Source organism: Oryctolagus cuniculus, chromosome 14 (assembly GCF_964237555.1).
Source record: "Oryctolagus cuniculus chromosome 14, mOryCun1.1, whole genome shotgun sequence".
NCBI lineage: Eukaryota > Metazoa > Chordata > Mammalia > Lagomorpha > Leporidae > Oryctolagus > Oryctolagus cuniculus.
In genome coordinates, this window is record NC_091445.1 from 97,639,523 (window position 1) to 97,660,404 (window position 20,882).

The 20,882-nt window shown below is 49.3% G+C and overlaps 1 protein-coding gene across 4 annotated transcripts in view; it reads right to left on the reverse strand.

The window, feature by feature from the left end:
• The window catches only part of PLEKHG4B (pleckstrin homology and RhoGEF domain containing G4B), a 61,227-nt gene extending 47,711 nt beyond the window's left edge, over positions 1 to 13,516 (reverse strand). For all 4 annotated transcript variants that reach the window (XM_017339229.3, XM_051829785.2, XM_008251397.4 and 1 more), the window contains exon 1: positions 13,356 to 13,516. In XM_017339229.3, coding sequence (XP_017194718.3) covers positions 13,356 to 13,406 — 51 coding nt within the window. In that variant the 5' untranslated portion in view covers positions 13,407 to 13,516. The remainder of the gene's footprint in view (positions 1 to 13,355) is intronic.
• Positions 13,517 to 20,882: the final 7,366 nt, after the last annotated feature.

Genomic DNA, 20,882 nt, shown 5'->3' on the forward strand with positions numbered 1-20,882 from the left:
GCTCTTTCTTTGCCCGAGAAGACCCTCTGCAGAACACCCTTTCCCTGTGACACTGCACAGGGTGAGGAGTCCTGCGTCTGCCCGGCTCATGTGGGGCAGTCTGTGGGGTTGTACTGCTCACAGGAGCTCTGACTCTGAGAAGGCTGACACGTCCCTGCCCACTGGTGTCAGCTTGGCCACGTGGCAAGGGTGTGTGGTGGCTACAAGCATCAGTTCTGGCAGAAACTTCCTGAGCCATACGCTGTAGCCTGGCGCCTTTTCCCTCTGCCCAGTGTCAGGCCACGTCTGAGCTTGAGGCCATGGAGCATGGTGAGCATGAGTGGAGGGGGGGGGTCGCCTCTGCTGCACCAACCCCTGGGGGTTCACTATGCAGCATCACCAACTCACCCTGAGTGATGCTCCCTGGAACACAGGTCCAGGCCCCTTGACCCTGGGGCCTTTGGACCCTGTAGGCAGCCAGAAACACCTCCCTGGACAGGCATCCTGTGATGCACCTGGAGGGGCCCAGCCATCTGCAGAGGATGATGCGGGACACCCACGAGGTGGGCTTGGAGGCTGAGCCCTCACCTGTTCCCTGGACACTGGCACAGGTGGTTGCAGGACTGGAGGCCCCATATGGCACATACTAATCTTGCCTGTACTTCCAGGAGGCTGAAGGCTGGGAAACACCTCAACTCTGAGTTTCCTCATTCAGAGAATTGGCTTCCTCATGGACCAACACCTTCCGTTCTCTGGTCCAAGTTAGGAGAACGTGTTTGTTCAGGGCTCGGTCATCAGGTCATAAGGTGAAAGAGACAAAAACCTAAGTCCTGACAATGTCCTCTGCTCTCACAACATTGCCACCTGATCACAGCACCCCTAAGGTGGGCCTGACAGCCATCGCAGCAGGAGAGCCCTGGCGCGCTAGCCCGCCTGTGACTGCCACAACTGCTCGCTCCCATGGCTGCCGGCTGGCTTCCTGACAGCCATCACAGCAGGAGAGCCCTGGCGCGCTAGCCCGCCTGTGACTGCCACAACGGCTCGCTCCCATGGCTGCCGGCTGGCTTCCCTCAAGCTCAAGAGCCCAACAAGCACAGTCAGCCTCTTCCCTTTGCTGGCCCCTCAGAAGCCCAAATCCACCTGGAGCAACACTTCCCAGGTGGCACCTGCTCCGCCATCATATACCGATTTTTATTTGTATTGCTGAATGGAATGTGAGGGTGTTTACAAAGCAGCTGGTGGCTTAGTGGAATCTTCTGTCAGATCTCGTTTACAAGGAGAAGATAAGTTTTGGGGCATGCATTTGTCACACTGGTGACATTACCCCTTGGGGTGCCCATATCCATCCTGGAGTGCCCCTCCCTGAGTATTTGGCCTAGGGAAGAGTTGACAAGGTCCTGGAGTAGGAGGGGACACCAGGAGGGCAGTGGGCACAGTGACAGCCCCTGTGCAGCCTGCCCAAGACCCAAACCCACAGGTGGTTTTGAACTAGGCATGCATTTCCCTTAGCTGGGAAGTGTGTGATGGTGGGATGATGGGGAGGGGGCGGGGAATAATACTTGATGTGAAAACAGGAAAGAGGAAGTTAAACAAATATTTAAATCCAGTTTATACTTTTTGGCAGCACCAAAGTTGGGCAAGGAAAGCACCTGTGTTATTGGCACGTTCAAATTTTCGAGAAGCTTCACTTTGGCCTTACGCGTAGCCTTGGCTTGCTTAGCTCCTGTGAGGGGATGCTGGCAGGGCAGGACTGCAGTCTTGCTCTCTCCTCTGCTGGTGCTCACTGCAGAGTCCAGACGCTGCTTCCCCCTGTATGCTCAGCCTAGGGCCAGGTGCTCTGCTTCCTCCCTGCTCTGTGGTTGGAGCGGAAAGGCCACGGGAGACCTGGGGTCAGTTCATTTTGCTCCAAGGCCTCCCTATGTGATTGGTCCCCATAACTCAACACCTTCTGCTCACTCACATCCTCTTTGGGCTTCCACAATATGTGTCAGTCCTGGAAAGGGCACCTGCCTTGCTAGATTACTGAGTTTTTTCCACACTGAACAGCAGAGACCCAAAGCTAACGTCACACTCATCAGTGAAATGCTGAGAATTTGTTCCCAAGAGCAGGAGTAAGATGGGGAGGCCCACTTTCTCACTGTCACTCAACGTTGTCCTGAAAGTCCTAAGCAGAACAAGAAAAAGAAGTAAAAAGCATCCAAATTTTGGAAATGAAGAAATCAATCTATCTCTACTTATAGATGACATGACCTCATACAGAGAAAATTAAGCACACATACATACACAAAAGCTACTAAGATAATGAATGAATTCTGCAAAGCTGCAGCACACAAGATCAACACACACAAATCGGTTACATTACTACACACCAGTATGAACCATCTGAACAGGAAATAGAGGCCAGCATTGGCACAATGGGTTAGACCATCATTTGCTATGCCAGCATCCCATTTCAGAGTGCTGGTTTGAGCCCTGGTTGCTCGATTTCCAATCCAGCTCCCTGATAATGTGCTGGGAAAGCAGTGGATGACGGCCCAAGTGCTTCGGCCCCAGCCATCCCCATGGCAGACCCTGATGGAGCTCCTGGCTTCTGGCTTCAGCCTGGATCAGCCCTGTTTCTGGCAGTCATTTGAGGACTGAACCAGTGGATGGTTCAGTCTTTCTCTTTCTCTCTTTCTGATGCTGTGCCTTTCAAATAAATACTCTTTTTTAAAAAATGAAAAGAAAATTAAGAAAAGGATTCCATATACAATACTCCAAAGAATTAGATGCCTATGAATAAGGAGTTAAAAGACTACATCCAGGCATATGAAAGGTCTTCCAAAAGTTCATGCAAAATGCATTTCATGAAAAAACTATGCAGGGATTTCAACTTCATTTTGAACCAAAATAAACTTATCTTTATTTTTTAAAAAATATTTATTTGAAAATCAGAATTACAGTGAGAGAGGAAGAGACAGAAGAGAGAGAGAGAGAGAGAGAGAGAGAGAGAGAGAGAGAGAGAGAAATAGATCTTCTATCCACTGGTTCATTCCCCCAGATGGCTGCAATGGCTGGCACTGAGTCAGGTCAAAGCCAGGGCCCAGGAGCTCCTTCTCAGTTTCCCATGTGGGTGCAGGGGCCTGGGACTTGCACGATTGTCCACTGCTTTCCCAGGCTATAGCTGGATCCAAACAGCAGGACTCAAACCAGTGCCCATATCAGATGCCAGCATCACAGGTGGAGGCTTTACGTGCTAAACTACAATGTCAGCCCCTAAAGTTATCTTTTAACTCTACTTTTGCAGGAACTTTTTGAATTCCCATCAAAGACATGGAAAGAAATGAAACAGAACTGAGGGTCCAGAAATAGCCCATACAACCATGGTCAACTGATTTTCAATCAGAGTTCCAAGACTATTCAATGGGGAAGAATAATTTCTTCAACAAATGGTGCTGAGACAACTGGATACCCACATGCATAAGAATAACATGGACTTCTACCTCACACCATGTACATAAAGATAATGAAAAATGACTCAACAACTACATATAAGAGCTAAAACCATAAAGGAAACATTAGAAGAAAACATTGGTAAATCATTAAGACCTTGCATGTGGCAATAGATTCCTTTTCAACTTTTGAGAGACAGAGCTAGAGTTCCCAAATGCCCACAACAGCCAGGGGGCCAAAGCCAGGAGCTGGGACCTCCACAGGTCTCTGTGATGGCAGGGACACAGCTACGTGAGCTGCTACCACTGTTCTCCAGGGTCTGCATTGTAGGAAGCTGGAATCGTGAGCCAGAGCTTCAGATCCAGTCTGATGCGGGATACAGGTATCCTGTCATCTTAAACGTTAGACCAAATACCCCATGGACCCTTAAACATGACACCAAAGGTGGGCATTTGGCCTAGGTTAAGACCCCAGCTGGGATACCCACATCAGAGTGCCTGGGTTTGAGCATCAGCTCCACTTCAGATTCCAGCTTCCTGCTAACACACACCCTAGGAGGCACCAGTGATGTCTCAAGTAGCTGGGTCCCTGCCACCCACATGGGAGACCTAGACTGAGTTTCTGCTCCTGGCTTCAGCTTGGCCCAGCCCCAGCTGTTTCAGGCATTTGGAGAGTGAACCAGTGGGTGGGAGCTCTCTTGCTCTGTCGACCAGTTTGTCTCAGCCTGTCTCTCTGCCTGTCAGATAATTTTTTAAAAAAAATTGAAAAAAGAGCCATGAAAGAAGAAAAGAAGAAACAATTGAATTTCAACAAAATTTTAACTTTTGTGTATCAAAAGACAATTAAGAAAATAACAAGAACCTACAAATGGAGAAAATATTTGCAAACCATGTATCTGTTTAAGAGTCTGGTATCCAGAATATATAAAGAGCTTGTACAAATCTGTGCTTGCTTCAGCAGCACATATACTAAAATTAGAACTTGCAACTCAACAACAAGAACAAACAACCCCATTTTAATATAGGCAAAGGACTGGAACTCGACATTTCCTCGAAGAAGATCATTAAATGGCCAAAAAGCACAGGAGAATATGCTCAGCACCATCAAGTCACTAGGGAAATGCAAATTAAAACTTCAATGAGATAACTAACACTTCACATCTGTTAGGAAGAGTGTAACACTGATGTCCAAAAATGAAAAATAACAAGCGCTAGGGTCAGCACTGGTGCAGCAAGTTAAGTCACCGCCTGCAACACTGGCATCCCATGTGAACACCGGGTTCGAGTCCTGGCTGCACCACTTCAGATCCAGCCCCTGCTGAGCACCTGGCAAAGCAGCGCAAGAGGGCCCAAGTGCTTGGCCCCTGCCACCCACCTGGGAGACTCAGACCACGTTCCAGACTCCTGGCTTTGGTTGGCCCAGTGCCAGCTACTGCAGCCATTCAGTGGGTGATCTCTCTCTCTTTCTCTCTCTAACTCTGCCTTTCAAATAAATAAATCTTTTAAAAAATAAAGAAAAATAACAAGTGTTGGAGAGGATGTGGAGAAATTGGAACTTGAATTTTGTTGGTGGGAATGTAAATTATTTATCTGCTGTAGAAAACAACTAGGTGGTTTGTCAAAAAGTCAAGCAAAATTATGTTGGCCCTGAAATTTCACTCCAAAGTGGAGACAGGAAGCAGGGCCTGGAGGCGGGGCTTCCCAGGGAAGCTGCACTCTGGAATCCGGAAATGCTCTAGAAGTGGAAGGGCGTGGTGGACGCACAACCTTCTCAGTGCACTACATGCCACTGAACTGTTTGCTTCCCAAAGGTTAATTTTATGATACATACACTTCATCATTTTTTCAAAAATTATTTCCAGTATCTCCTGGAAACTGTGCTGATATTTTTTTCTTCACTGTCACTGCTGCTGCTCTCCTTTTATTTATCTTAACTTCCAGTAGAACACTGGAGTCTCTGGACACACAGATGCCAGTGTGAAAGCTGAATGCTCTCGCCTTCCCCTGGCGTGGTCCTCCAGGCTAAGTGCTTCCAATTAAGGCTTCTCTGGTCTTTCTAAAGAATGCATAGGGAGAGCGCTAAGGTCCTTGAACAAAAAGGAGTTCAGGGGCTACTGGTTTGGACATTCCACAAAACACTTCTTTTTAAAAATTACATATCATTTAAGTACTACACATTATAGCTGTAATTCCACTTCCCTTGATATCTTTCAGTATCAATATACCTTGAAGATAATTTCAATGAATATTTTTCCTTAATTAGACAAAAATTAAAACTCAATCCATTTATCTCTTATTTCTTAAAAAACTTCCCTCCTTCTCAACTCAGATTCACAGCACAGCCATCATTTGTTGACCTCCGCAGCCACTGTTGTAAGCACACTGTAATACTATTATCATCTCCATTCTAAGCACGGGGAAGGGAAGGCTGAGGGGCTCTCTTGCTCACTCAGTGGTGAAGTTAGCTTGAGCCCAAACCACTTGGGCTGCACGGCCTGCATCTTCAATCAGCTTGTCAAATGCTTCACACTACAACGGGTTAGACCCCAAAAGCACCTACAAACTCATCCCAGTCACGTCACACTCTAGTTGAGGATGCAGGGTGCAGGAATTATACCATTTACAGACCGCAGCTACAGTCAAGCCAAAGCTCCTGCACCCACAGGCCATGAAGGGGTAGTTATGCTCCTTTACCAGACCATGAGGTGTCAGGGGATCCTCCACCATGGAACCCTGAAGAGGCAGTGAGGGACAATGGGGTGACAAAATGTCACTGACCCCACTTCTTCCATCCGACAGAGACCCCTGACCTCTCCGTGACTCCTTGCAAAACAGCTGGCACAACAGGTAAGAGGAAAGTTCCCAGCAGCTTCTGAAAACCCCCTACTTCCTACCAGCAGCAAGACCCCTCCTCAATCAGATAAAAGCCCAGCCCCAAGTACCCTGAGCGAAGTCTCTTTGGTGACTGTCACCACCTCTCTTTGCTCCAGTAGAGCAAACTGTTGAGATGGGTCTCCATCTCCTTTCCCAGTCTCTTTTTGGGGGCTACAAAAGGCTGGAACCCCAAGATATTCCAAACCTAACAGGTCTCCACCAGACACCAAAGGGACGCCTTGTGGCGCAGTGGGTGAAGCCACCATCTGCAACACCAGCATCCCATATGGGCTCTGGTTCAGTCCGGCTGCTCAGCTTCCCACCCAGCTCTCTGCTATGGCCTGGGAAAAGCAGCAGAAGATGGCCCAAGCCCTTGGGCCCCTGCACCCCGTGTGGGAGACCCAGAAGAAGCTCCTGGCTCCTTAGCTTCGGCCTGGCCCAGCCCTGGCTGTTGCTTCCATGCAGCAAGTGAATCAGTAGATGGAAGATCTCTCTCCCTCTCTCTTTCCCTGTCTCTGACTTTCAAAATAAATAAATAAATCTTAAAAAAAAAAAAAGACACCGAGAGGCAAGATGGCGGAATAGGAAGGGAGCACACTGATAGTCCGGGGAGAGATAGTTTAATAAAAGTGGAGATACTGCAGGTTCAAGGAAGAGTAGGGGAGGAAACAGCAGAAGAAACTCTTCCAGAACGCGTGATTCACAGCGGACCTGTGTGGAGAGCGTGGGAGCCCACAGTTCGGGACACCAGCGGCAGACTCAACACACCAGCGCTGGAACGCAAGGTGAGCCGAACCTCAATAGCCCGAGACACCGGCAGGCAAGCGGAGAGAGACTAGAGGGAACGACCCCAGTGGGGGAAAAGTTCACCAGGCTAGAGAGAGAGAGAAAAAAAAAAAAAAGTGACTGGTACGGACACGGGTTTCTCTCTCTCTGCTCACCTCTCAAGGGCGAGCAAGACAAAGAGCAGGCGCCATCTTGGACATACGTCATAAGCAGAGAGACCTCAGGTCTGCACTGGCCCTGAGCCTAGCAGAAAACCCTGACTCTGGGCGGGGCTAATTAACAGGAGATTAGGACCTAGTAAATTTGTGGTGCTACTGAACTGAGACTGTGAAAAAAGAGACGGTGGGGGAGAGAACTCACGGAATTCACCTGAGTACTCTCCAGAGACGCTACAATTCCGTAACTTTGGCAACCCAGTGGGAGACTGAAGGAGAATTTGAACCCACTCTGAGGGCCAAACAGATTCCCTGTGTGGTCCTTGGGAAAGAGCTTCCAATCTCTGGCTCCTGTGGGTATATCATTTGCCTGCTAACTACCTCCAACTTCGTTCAGCTGTGCGGAATTACTTCCCTTTTGAATCAAAAAAAGAAAGAGAGAGAGAGAGAGATTTACCACTCCTAACCTGGGAGTGTCACCTTTGGGACACCAAACAGAGCTCTCAGGCCACACCCATCTCAAGCCCTAAGGCTCCATCAAAAACAGATAGTCCACTTAATCTAGAGTCATAGTATAACAAGAAAAAGCACCACAGTGAAGAAACCAAATATCTCCAATATGCCAAATAACAAACGCAAAAACCAAGGTAATAAAAACAAGGAAGTCACCATGACGCCCTCAAATGAAAAAGACACCCCAATTCAAGATTATGAAGATGATGACATAGAAGAAATGCAAGAAGCAGATCTCAAAAAATTGATAAGAACATTAAGAAGTTCTCAAAAACAAATTCTTGAACTACATAAAGCCTTAATGGACAAGATAGAAAATCTCTCTCGTGAAAATGAAATATTAAGGAGGAATCAAAATGAAACGAAACAATTAGTACAACAGGAAACTGTGATAGTGACTGAAGTGAAGAATTCAATAGATCAAATGAAAAACACAATAGAGAGCCTTACAAACAGAATGGGTGAAGCAGAAGAGAGAATATCGGACTTAGAAGAGAGAGAACAGGAAAGGATACAGTCAGATCAAAGAAAAGAAGAGGAAATTAGAAATCTAAAACATATTGTCAGGAATCTTCAGGATACTATTAAAAAACCCAACATTCGGGTTCTAGGAGTTCCTGAAGGCATGGAGAGGGAGAACGGATTAGAAGGCCTTTTTAGTGAGATATTAGCAGAAAATTTCCCAGGTTTGGAGAAGGACAGAGAAATCCTAGTACAGGAAGCTCACAGAACCCCTAATAAACACGACCAAAAGAGATCCTCACCACGACACGTTGTAATTAAACTCTCCACAGTGAAACATAAAGAAAAGATCCTAAAATGTGCAAGAGAGAAACGTCAGATTACTTTCAGAGGATCGCCAATCAGACTCACTGCTGACTTCTCATCAGAAACTCTACAAGCTAGAAGGGAATGGCGAGATATAGCCCAGGTACTAAGAGAGAAAAACTGCCAGCCCAGAATATTATATCCTGCAAAGCTATCATTTGTGAATGAAGGTGAAATAAAGACGTTTCATAACAAACAGAAATTGAAAGAATTTGTCGCCACTCGTCCAGCCCTGCAACAGATGGTTAAAGATGTGTTACACACAGAAACACAGAAACACGGTCATCAATATGAAAGAAGGTAAAGGAAGGAAACCTCACAGCAAAAGATCACAGGGAATTCAAAGCATATATTAGAACTTATCTTTGGCAAATGGCAGGGCAAAGTTACCACTTATCATTAGTCACATTGAACGTTAATGGCCTGAACTGTCCAGTTAAAAGACACCGATTGGGATTTGCTTTTTAACCTGATGCAATTTTAAATGATGCTTAATTTTGTTTTTAAATTTCAAATCCTAGCTCTTACCCATACATGGAACAACAATCAAATTGTACATGTAATTCGCCACTTTGCTACACTAACATTGTTCCAGGGGTACTTATGATGTACTTTTGAATTTTCTATACATGCAATAATGACATTTGCTAGCAGTTTTATGTCTTCCTTCCCAATATGTATGCATTTTGTATCCTTTCTTTGTGTTACTGCACTGTCTAGTAATTCCACCATAATATTGAAAAGTAGTGGTGAGAAAAAGACACTTCCCCCTTTCCCCAACTTAAGGGAAAACTGTCCAATTTCACTATTAAAGCTGGTTTTGGTAGATATTCTTTATCTAGATGAGGAATTTCTCTTCTGTTTCTTGTTTGCTCAGTTTTTTTATGCCAAATATCTTCTACAAAAGTTGATGTAATCATTTAACATTTTTGCAGTTTGTGTAGTATGTCCAATTTATTGATTTTTTAAAATGCTGACAGCCTTGCTTATGTGGGATAAATACCACTTGCTTGTACTACATAAAATTGTTGGATTTTACCTATTATTAAAAAAAAAAGAGATTTCTAAAGGCAACCCAGAGGAATCCTTAATCCAGTTCTTCATTAGAAGAGATGTGCAATTCGGGACATGCTCAAGCTGACTTACCTCAAACGGTAGAGTTAGAAACATACCAGGAGATTCCAATTCAATCCCATCAAGGTGGCATGTACCAATGCCATCTCACTAGTCCCAGTGATCAATTTCTGTGCACAATTGATCATAATGATAGGACTAAGAACCAAAGGGATCACATAAACAAGAATAGTGTCTGCAAATACTAGCTGATAGAATCAAAAAGGGAGAGAATGATCCAACATGGGAAGTGAGATACACAGCAGACCCATAGAATGGCAGATGTCCTAAACAGCACTCTGGCCTCAGAATCAGCCCTTAAGGCATGCGGATCAAGCTGAAAAGCCCATGAGAGTATTTCAGGCATGGAAAGCCAAGACACTCTGGGGAAAAAAAATGAAAGATCTCCACGAGTGAGATCCCAGTGGAAAGAACGGGTCATCAAAGAAGGAGGTACCTTTCTCTGAAGGGAGGAGAGAACTTCCACTTTGACCATGGCCTTGTCTAAATATGATCAGAGTCAGTGAACTCAGGGGGCTTCCATAGCCTTGGAAACTCATGACAAGAGCCTAGGGTGATTACTGATGCCATAAACAAGAGTGTTAATTTGTTAAGTCAACAACAGGAGTCACTGTGCACTTACTCCTCATGTAGGATCTTTGTCCTTAGTGGGTTGTACATTGAGATTTAATGCTATAACTAGTACTCAAATAGTATTTTTCACTTTATGTTTCTGTGTGGGAGTAAACTGTTGAAATCTTTACTTAATGTATGCTAAACTGATCTTCTGTACATAAAGAGAATCGAAAATGAATCTTGATGTGAATGGAAGGGGAGAGGGAGTGGGAAAGGGGAGGGTTGCGGGTGGGAGGGACGTTATGGGGGGGAAGCCATTGTAATCCATAAGCTGTACTTTGGAAATTTATATTCATTAAATAAAAGTTTAAAAAAAAATATAAAGAAAAAAAAAAAAACAATTACAAAGTTAAAAAAAAAAAGACACCAAAGGGGTGGATCATCGTTTCTAGCAGACATCAAAGGGGTGCATTATCCTTTGCCCATTTGCTTTTTAACACATTTATTTTTTATTATTTAAAGATTTACTTGAGAGGTAGAGTTACAGGCAGAGAGAGGGTGAGACAGAGAAAGAGAGAGAGAGAGAGATCATACATTCTCTGGTTCACTCCCCAGATGGTCACAATGGCTGCAGCTGGGTCAATCTGAAGCCAGGAGCCAGAAGCTTCCGCCAGGTCTCCCACGTGGGAGTAGGGGCCCAAGCACTTGGGCCATTTCCACGGCTTTCCCAGGCCATCAGCAGGGAGCTGGATCGGAAGTGTAGCAGCTGGGACTTAAAACGACGTCCATATGGGATGCCGGTGCCACAGGTGGAGGCTTAACCTACTATGCCGCTGCGCTCTGGCCCCTCACTCCGCACATTTAAAGTAGTCAGGCGTCCAGTCCTCTCCCGCCTCCAACACAGATGCATACTGTTCCTTCACCTGGTCTTGTCAGGTTGTCTCTTGAGTTATCTTGGACCTGTGTTAACTGCATCACACGTACACAAATAAAGTGTCCCTGAATGTGCTGGAAGCCGCAGCTCCCTCTGAGACTACGGTTTTCATTCGTGGAAGTCTGAAGAGTGTCAGCCCTGTGGAGGGGCACGCAGCTATGGAGAGTCCCACAGGAAGCTATGCCTGTATGTGGGGCTCCAGAGGCTAATCTGTCTTGGGTTGAGACTGGACAGGGCAGTGACCACAGGTTTTCACAGAGCAGGGTGCCAGGCATTTGGTGAGCACCAGGAAATGAATCATGAAGTAATGTGTAGAGCTGGTTTCCTGTTACAAAGCATCCACAAGGCTGAGCCTCCCGGTGCCCTGAGGGGCCATTACTGTTGTCTGCGAGGAATCAGGGAGCTCACAGAGGCTCATTGTGGGTGGTGTGCTGGTCCCCAAGAGCCCAGGCCTGCTCACTGGGCACACAGTTGGAGTCTGCAGCCTCCTCCCCTCTGTGAGTACCTACCCCTCTTGGTCCCTTGCAGAGTAAATGGAGATCATGGGATGCCTTCTGCTCACAGCACTGTACGTTTTCAGCCACCGCAGGATCAACACATCCAGGATCAACCTCCCTCCACGCCTGCCATCCCTCTCACCTCAACCTCCTCCTCTTCACTCTCCCCCCCACCAGAGATATGCTGTACTTTTAGGTTAGTCTCTCTCGCAGGGTCACCTGGGGTCTCTGCTGGATTAGGCAGCACGGGTGAGCACATGGAGCACCTGCTCTGCCAGGTGTGGAGGGTGTGGGTCACGAGACGGAGCCACTGCCCCAAGACACAGAATCACTGACACCAGCGTGGGCAGCAGAGGTCAAGACTGAGCAGGGCTCTAACGCCCCAGGGCCCAGCGTGGGGAGAAGGAAACCAGGGCTTTGAGTCTGGTTCTAACTTGGCTTTTCTGCTTCTTGGCTAAGAAAGCCCAGGTGATTTCCACCACTTATGGAATGGGCAGCCCTGCCTTGGAGGACCACAGTGTAGGTCAGCAGGCTCTAAATTATAGGGCATATTCTTATCTGGAAGGAGGCAGGTGGCAGGTTTCCCATAAAAATCGCTGAGGTCTGGGACTACGGGGTCCCTGTGTTGGGTTGGATGATGCAACCTGTGAGAACACGCCTCAGACAGCCACTGGGCAAATCAGGGCTCACGTGTACCTCCTCAACCTGGCACTTAGGCGATGCCTTACGAGGAAGAAAGCACGCCGCGAGCACCCGCAGAACCGCCCTGTGTGTCTGCAGGTCCAGGAAGCACAGTGTGGTGCCGTCCCAGGGCAGAAGTGGGCTCACAATCGACTCCCAGCGCTGGCGAGCAGCACAGGCACAGTTCTGTTGTGAACGAGGACACTGCTCACAGAATCTGAAGCGCCTGGTCACCTCTGACCAGAGTCAGGGAGCCTGGACGTCTGCACCTGCTGTGTCCACGCTGAAGTCTCTGAGCGCTGCCTGGTGCTCAGCAGGTCCACATCGGCCCCCTCGTAAGCCCACAGTAGACGTCTCTAGGACACTTCGTGTTTAATTATAGGCTTTACTTCCTAATTAGACACCTGAAGGTGCCAGCTGAACTTTCTAAGCCACAGTACCTTGCGACGGAGCAGAATGTAATTACTGGGCCAAACCACCCTTTCATCCAGTTTCACAGGAGAGGGGACCACTCTGCAACCCTCAGGAACACAGTTCCTAGGACTCTGCCCAAGCTGAAGCAGCGGCCGTGTCTCCCTAGGCAGTGCTCTCTATTTAAGCAACCCCCACTCCAGCACAAAAGGCAATCTGACGTTTTCTGTCTTTGAGGTCATGCCTCGCAGTCACCCCGCCAGCTCTGGGCTTTTGACCCGGATTTCACAAATGCCTGTTCTGCATCTCCTCCCCTGCACCCTTTCCCGGCCCTGAGAATACAAGTCTGTCTTGAAAAGCCCATATTTTTTTCTTGAAATATTAACGAAGTTTCAGGAACAAGTTTATTACAGTGGCACTGGCACCTAAAGAAGTCTGAGCTCCTGCCCCCCAGGCCACCAGGCCCCCTCCCCCAGCCCGCAGGCCCCCTTCCAGCCCAACAGGCCCTGTCCCCAGGCCTCCCCCGCCCCCAGCCCCCCAGGCCCTCAGCCCTCCAGCCTCAGCCGGGCGCACCTACCCTGGGGCCCGCGCCGGGGCCGCCCGAGCTCTCCGCTGCGCTGAGGGCCATGGCAGCGACTCCTTTGTCCGGGCCCGGGGTGGTCCGCCTTTGTCAGGGCCTCACCGTCGCCCCTCGGTGGTCAAGGCGGGACGGGTCGCGGCAGCCGCAGGAGGAGCCGGCGGACGCGCCCTCACCTGGGCGGCAACGTCCCCGGCTCCTCCCTCCCTGGAGCGCGGGCCGCGTCTGCTTTGTTCTCGCTGGGCCTCAGGCACCTCCCATTGTGTGACTGTGGTGCTAAGCCCGATTTCTGCCAGTGTAGACGGGCCGGACCCTCCCCTCCCGCCGAAGGCTCTGCCAGGTAAATGGGACCCTGGGGCCCCTCCAAGCCTTGTCCTGAGAACGAGGCCCCCATGCCCTGCCGTGCACCTGCAGGGCCAGGCCCAAAGGCCCTCCCTGAACATGTGATCCAAGGCCCAGGAGCACCAGGATCTCGCCCAGCGAGGGCGCCTGTAGGGTCCTGAGTGCCTGGGCCTGCAGGAAATGCAGCTAGGGAAGGTCTCCCCACCCCCCAACCTCACCCCATCCCTGCTGGTGTTCAACCTTGGCGTCAGCACAAATATACTCATTTCTGGTCATGGGTGCTGCTGGGTCACAGGCAATAGTGAACAGAGGGTGGGTGGTGGTGGTGAGTTCTCTCAGCGAGCACACAGTGGGTCCTGAATCCCAGCCTGGCTCACCTCCTGTGCTTCCCACAACCTCTAGCCCCATTCCCCAAGCCCAGCTCCTACTCAAGAAGCCCAACCCCTGGCCATGTGGAGTAGGGAGAGATCCTGATTGGAGATGCAGATCTGAAACCATCCACACATAGGTGCGGTCAGGATGAGGATGTGAGTGTGCAGACAGAAGGGATGGGGGGAGGGGCCGGGGCTGGGCCCCGTCACACACTCTTCTGAAAACTGAAGAGGAGGGAACGCTCCTAACTCATTCCGTGAGGCCAGCATTACCCTTACACCACAGTCAGAAAAAGACATCTACAAGAAAGAAAGAAAACCACAGACCAATATCCTTTTTGAGTATAGAGTCAGAGAACCTCAAAAAAAGGTTAGCGAATAAAATCTGAAGGCACAATAAAAGAATTATTCACCATGACCAAGTGGGATTTACCCCAGGAACGCAAGGGTGCTGCACAATAAGAAAATCAGATAACAGGATGCTGTCTTCACGGGACACTGGGAAGCATTCATCTCGGTAGACACAAAAGAGGCGTTTCAAAAAACCCAACACCCTTTCCCCCATAAAAGCACTCAGAAAACTAGGATTAGGTATAAAATTTTTCAACAGTATTTATTGAAAAATAAATAGTATTTATGAAAAACCCACAGCTAACATTATAAAAGTTTAAGACTATAAGTGCCCCCAAGATCAGAAACAAGACAAAGATACACACTATTGGCACTTCTAACACTAGCCAGAGCCATCAACGCAGCAGAAAGAAAGGAAGGGGGGCCGGCGCTGTGGCATAGCCGGTGCGGCTGCCACCTGCAGTGGCACAGCAAAGTGGATGGAACTGGAGGTGTTACATTAAGGAAATACTCAGTCACAGAGACAACACCACATGTTCTCGGTCATACGTGGAAGCGGCATAAAGTCAACCTGAATGCAGAACAGTGGCTAAAGGAGGCTGGGAAGGCTGGAGGGAGGTGAGAGAGAAAGGGAGGTGGGACCCCAGATAGCAAAGCAGAGGTGGAGTGAGTCCTGGTGTCCCACAGCACAGCGGAGTGACTCGAGTCCACTGTCACTTATTATATGTTAAGAACAAGATGAGGGGCCAACGCTGTGGCGTAGCGGGTAAAGCTGCTGCCTGCAGTGCCAGCATCCCATGTGGGTGCCAGTTTGGGTCCCAGCTGCTCCACTTCCGATCCTGCTCTCTGCTATGGTCTGGGAAAGCAGTACAAGATGGTCCAAATCCTTGGGCCCCTGCACCCACATGGGAGACTGGGAGGTAGCTCCTGGCTCCTGGCTTCAGATCGGCACAGCTCCAGCTGTTGAAGTGTGAACCAGCAGATGGAAGACCTCTCTTTCTCTCTCGCTGCCTCTCTTTCTCTCTATGTATAACTCAGACTTTCAAATAAATAAATCTTTAAAAAAAAGAAGAAGAAGAAGAGGATGAGAGGTACTGGAAGTCCCCAAACATAAAGAGATGGAAACGCTACTTAACCTCTAAACACTGTGTTGAAACATCACACTGTACTCTGAAAATACATACAATTATTACAGGTTAATTAAAGTGTATAATAAAAAAGAAACCAACCATATAAATAAATAGTATCACACTGCTATGTAATAGATTCAGAAGTTGAGCCACAAACTGGTAGTAAATAATTGAAACTCTTAACCTAATAATGACCAGCACCCAGAATACACAAAGAACTCTCTTTAAATAAATACTGCTCCTGGGACCGGCATTGTTACCTAGTTGGTAAAGCCAATGCCCATCATGTCAGCATCCCATATGGGCACCTGTTCTAGTCCCAGCTGCTCCACTGCTGATCCAGCTCCCTGCTAACAGCCTGGGAAAGCCTGGGCCTCTGCACCCACTTAGGAGACCCAGTTGGAGTTCCTGGCTCCTGGCTTGGGCCTGGCCCAGTTCTGGTCAGTGCAGACACCTGGGAAGTGTACCAGCAAATGGAAGATTCTCTCTCTCTCTCTCGCTCTAACTCTTTCAAGTAAATAAATAATCCTGCTCCCATTCCTGCACTTTACCTATATCTCTGCTCTTAATTCCTATCTCAGTGGGAGTCAAGAACCTGGAGTAAGGCTGCTGGGGAACCTGTTCCCACGACATCTCCAGCATGCAGGCTGCCCTGCTCACAGAACCTGGCAGGGTCCCAGCCTGGAGCACCCTGGCAGGCAGTGCTGCGCACCTGCAGAGCACAGTGACTGTACCTGGAGGCTCCACTCACAATGCAGAGTGAAGCCTGGGAGGCACACACACATTGGAAATGGCTTCATGGAGCAGCTGCACACACTGGACTGGCCCAGGGCTCAACACCCTACCTCCAACCTCCCTCACTGCCTGCTAGTAACCCTGCCCCGGCCCAGGCCACGGCCCTTCCCACTGCAGCCCCTCCCCACCTGCCTGCCTTCCTGACTCGAGGCCTCCCTGGCGCAGGGGGCGGGGGGACAGGACTGCAGACTGGCCTTGCTGGGTCAGCCGTGTGTATTTTCAACCTTAAGACCAAGGAAATGCAGAGTGCAGCAGGCAGAGGGCAACGTGCCTGGGGAATGGGTATGGACGCTGCCCATTAACCCAAGGCTGGCCTCACTGGGGAAGCAGCAGAGCAGAGTGCCTGCTGGGGCACCCCAGGTGCACAGAGCTGGACAGAGCTGCCACTGAGGCACGCCCAGCCCTTCTCTCAGGGGGTGATGCTTCCCACCAGAGAAGAGCTTGAACACAGTATGGAAAGCACCAGGTGGGAGTGAAATGGAGGGAGAGGGGCCAGGACCTGGCTTCAGGCACATCAGGGACAGAGGGGCTCACAGCCCACAGGCCAGCAGTTGGGTCCACCACACAGGAGGAGCAGGCACAGGGGCAGGATGAGCACGGGACTAGAAGTGGCCAGTGTGGCCTTGGGTTCAGTGGGACAGATGACCGTAGGCTAAAGATCAGCCTTTGGTTATTCTCAAGTCTGGGGTGGGGAGGCCCCTGGCTCTTTGTTGGCCTTGGGTGGTCTATGTGGTGGGGTGACCAGGCTTGATGTTGGCTAAGGCCAGGGAAGGTAGTGTCTGGGGAAGGGGGTGACAGGGCTGGGGGTGGGGGTGGGGCCCTGCTGCTAAGTCACAGCCCCGCAAGCCCACAGCTGCACTCTGGCTCTTACCTTCTGAGCACTGAGCTCTGTTGTGGGAGCACCTAAAGGAGCTGATTCGTGAATAAGCAGACGTTCCTGAGGATGCTCCAGGAGCTGAACGGAGGCCCTCCTCGTTCACTTGTCTGTAGAATATGTAACTTTGTCTGTTATTGTATAGACAATCTAAAATGAAAACCTGACTGATTCATTTAATTTTTAATACTTTGTCGTTCCAATAGGCTGTGGTAAAGAATACAACAGAAATCAAGTGCTGTGGTTTGCATATACCCTAAAAGTTCATATACTGAAAACTTAACCTCCAAATATGTCAGTAATATCTGGAGGCGGGGTCTTTGGGAGGTGATGTGGGTCAGATGAGGCAACGAGGGTGGGGTCCCCGTGAGGCTGTCAGTGCCTCTGTCTCTCACTGTGACGTCTCCACCCAATGACACCGAAGCCCAGGGCCCCCTCCAGATGGCAGCACCCTGCCCTTGGACGTCCCAATTTCCAGAACCATGGGCCAGCGAAATTCCGTTCTTTTTAAATCGCCTGGTCTCAGGTATTTTGTTATAGCAACTGAAAAATCACCTAGACAATTAGCTTCCAACAGTCATAAAGCAGCAGAATGTAGGTGAATGTGACTGCCGCTCATGGAGACCCGGCCCCAAGCCCACAGGAGGCTGACCCAGCTCACAGGTCACACAGCATCTGGAGCGCTGGCTCCGTGGAGGTGACCGCTTTGTCCCCCTGACGGCTGCTTTCAAACAGCACAACACAGAGCCCTGCGTGGAGACCCTTAGGTCCTGGGTCACTGGTAATGCTTTTCGAAAACCATTTGTGAGCCCCAAACAAAGCAGACAAAGATGACTAAAGTTGCAAAAAGCTTTCCTCAAGTAAGGCAAGATCTGTGTGTTAGAAGTCCTGGTGTGGCGTTTAAAAACCGTGTTTTCCCTCAAACTATTTCACATGTAAACCAACACTAAAATGCTAAGACCATGGAGTTGAAAAACTGTTACCATGTTAAAGATTCTAACTTAACTGGCCACCTCTTCTGCAGGTACTAGACACCCCCTTCCCTACTGAGGAGCACAAGAATCAAAGTGCTGTGTGGTTTTTTTGTCCAATTAAAAAATAGTTAAAAAACCAAAAGTCCCAGCGGGGTTCAAACAATCCTCCTATTCTTGTCCTCAGACTCCAGACTTCCAGAGAGCTCAGTGGGAAATGGGGGTGGGGGTGCAGGGTCTGCTTCCAGCATGAGCCAGGGCTGCCACTGCAGCAGAGCGCAAAGCAGGACTCAGGTCTCACAGGGAGGCAAACATTCCACCCAGCCTGGAATGCAAATTATTCCAGAGCAGCTCTCCGGCTCAGCGCAGGGCAGCCTGTGAGGGCCCGGGAGCTTGTCCCTCACTTCCACAGATGTGTCTACCGCCCTGTGGTCAAGTGGGAGCAGCCAGTCCCCCTGGAGAGCGGCACGCCAGAAGGGTCTGTTCTGAGGTCTGAGTCCGAGCCACAGGAAGTCTGCACCTGCTGCTACATGTCTCCACACTGACCACAGACAACTCCTGCTCCCCAGCAGATCCCAACACAGGCCAGGCAGGGCAGGGTGCCTGGGGAAGTTCACCCAAGGTGGTCCCCTGGGAACTTCTGTCCCACCTTTTTAACAGGCATACGCACTGGAGCCACTACCACTTGTTAGTAAAATGGCGCCGTCTTATCTGTAGCGCCATCTAAGCCCCAGACACCATCTTAGTCACCTTGCACAGTAGGCTTCAGTCCTAAGCCCCATGGCCCAACCACTGGTGTCAGCTCCACCCCCACCCTAATGGGATTCGCTGCTCCTGCTTCCCTGGACTTCCCCTCAAAGGTATAACAGTGAAGTAGGCAGGCACATAAGTTCAAATCGATTAGGTTTGTGAGCTGGAAGACCATGCCTTCGCCACGCCCCTGTGTGACCTCATGCCCTACCTGATACCTTCACCATGCCCCTGTGTGTCCTCATCCCCCTACTTGGCCACACATGGGTGCCCACCAGTCAATCAGGTTAATTAACCACTCCCCTTTGGAAGTGGGTTAAAAGCCTGGGACACGGTGTGTCCTGGCCCTCTCTTCTTCCCTGGCCTCTTGCCAGGAGGGGGCTTGCTGTAGCCCTGCGCCTCCAGGGCACGTGGCCTTCGGGCCACCCACCCTAGGCTTCCTGGCCTAGATGCTCCTCCATGTGGCTGGATCCTGGTGCTCGGTATGAACCCAGATTTACCCCTCTCTCTCTCTTAAATAAAGCTCTCACTCTCCTATGCGTCTTTCTCACTAAATAAAGACTTAAAACGTACCACGCTGCCTTATCTGTGCCAGTTTTAGAATTCTTCTCTAAATATTAGGCAAGAAGCCTCTTGAGCTTATTAATATTGAGGATTTATTAGTAAGCATATGGTGAAATCATATGGCACCCCAAATTCCGGTAGCACATGTGGCACCCCAGATAGCACTTCAGGGGAACTTTAAGGGGCCACATGTTTATATAAATTTTAGGGGGTCATCTCCGATTTCAATAGGACTTGCTTCCTGGACACTTGCCCTCTTTTTCCTTCTTCGCCCCTTCCCTGTGACCTGTCAGATTTCCCCTGTCAATAAACTGTTCCCCTTACTCCGGTGTTTGGTCTGTTTTGTGGTGACCTTACACCGCTAGGCCCAGTCACAGCCTGAGGGAGGAGGTGCGGGACACAGGTGGGGCTGGGAAGAGGGGCGGGGACAGATGGCCAAAAGTGGGGTAACTAGATCAGAGGGTGCTTCCCCTGTTACAACAGTGTGTGTCTCCTTGCACCTTCCATGCCTTGAGCAGCACTCCTGAGTGCTGGGCTTTGTAGAGCAGCAGTTATGTGAGCAGTGATGGGCAGTGCTGGAACAGACCACGCCACTCGCGCGTACATGGTGGTGGCCCTGCTCAGGGAGTGGGAAAGTCTGATCCGACAGGTCAGTGTGCTCAGGGAAGTTGTTGAAAACTACGGCCCAGCGCTGGAAGATTCCTGCAGAGAGCAAGCTGGAGTGGCTTGCCGAAAGTGAACGCTCGGAAACCCTGGACACAACAGCAACACGGGGTTTGCCTATGAAGAGGGGCCCAGGTTTGCACTAGCTTACTGTATCCAAGCTCAGTCGACATGGACATGCGATGACTCACAGGATCCAAGTGAACAGATTTCATGGGTTAGAGACACAGAAGATTTTCCCAGTGTTTGTGGTTGGCAATAAATGTGATCTGGAGGATGAGCGAGCAGTTGGCATGGAATACGGCCAGAATTGAGCACGACAGCGACGTAACTGCCTTTCTAGAATCTTCTGCAAAGTCCTAGATCGACGTTAATGAGATATTTGATGGCCTGTTCAGACAGAGAAATAAACACACCAGTGGAAAAGAAGTCTTAAGAAGAGCAGGGCAGCGGTCAGCAGTGGCTCTGAGCCACCCTACGGGAATGAAGAGCTGTGGCCGCGCTGGGAAGTGCCAGCATTCCAGACTTCACAATACACCCGAAGAGGCTTCTCTTGTTTCACGCGTTCTGTGAAGAATTTAGATCTTATATTGGTACGCACAAATTTCCTGGAGAAAAAAATTGCTCTGTGTTTATCTGTTGGAAAGTAAGACAACAGTATTTCTCCTTTGCAATAGCACTTGTAACAGACTTGAAAATAAATATATTTGATTCCA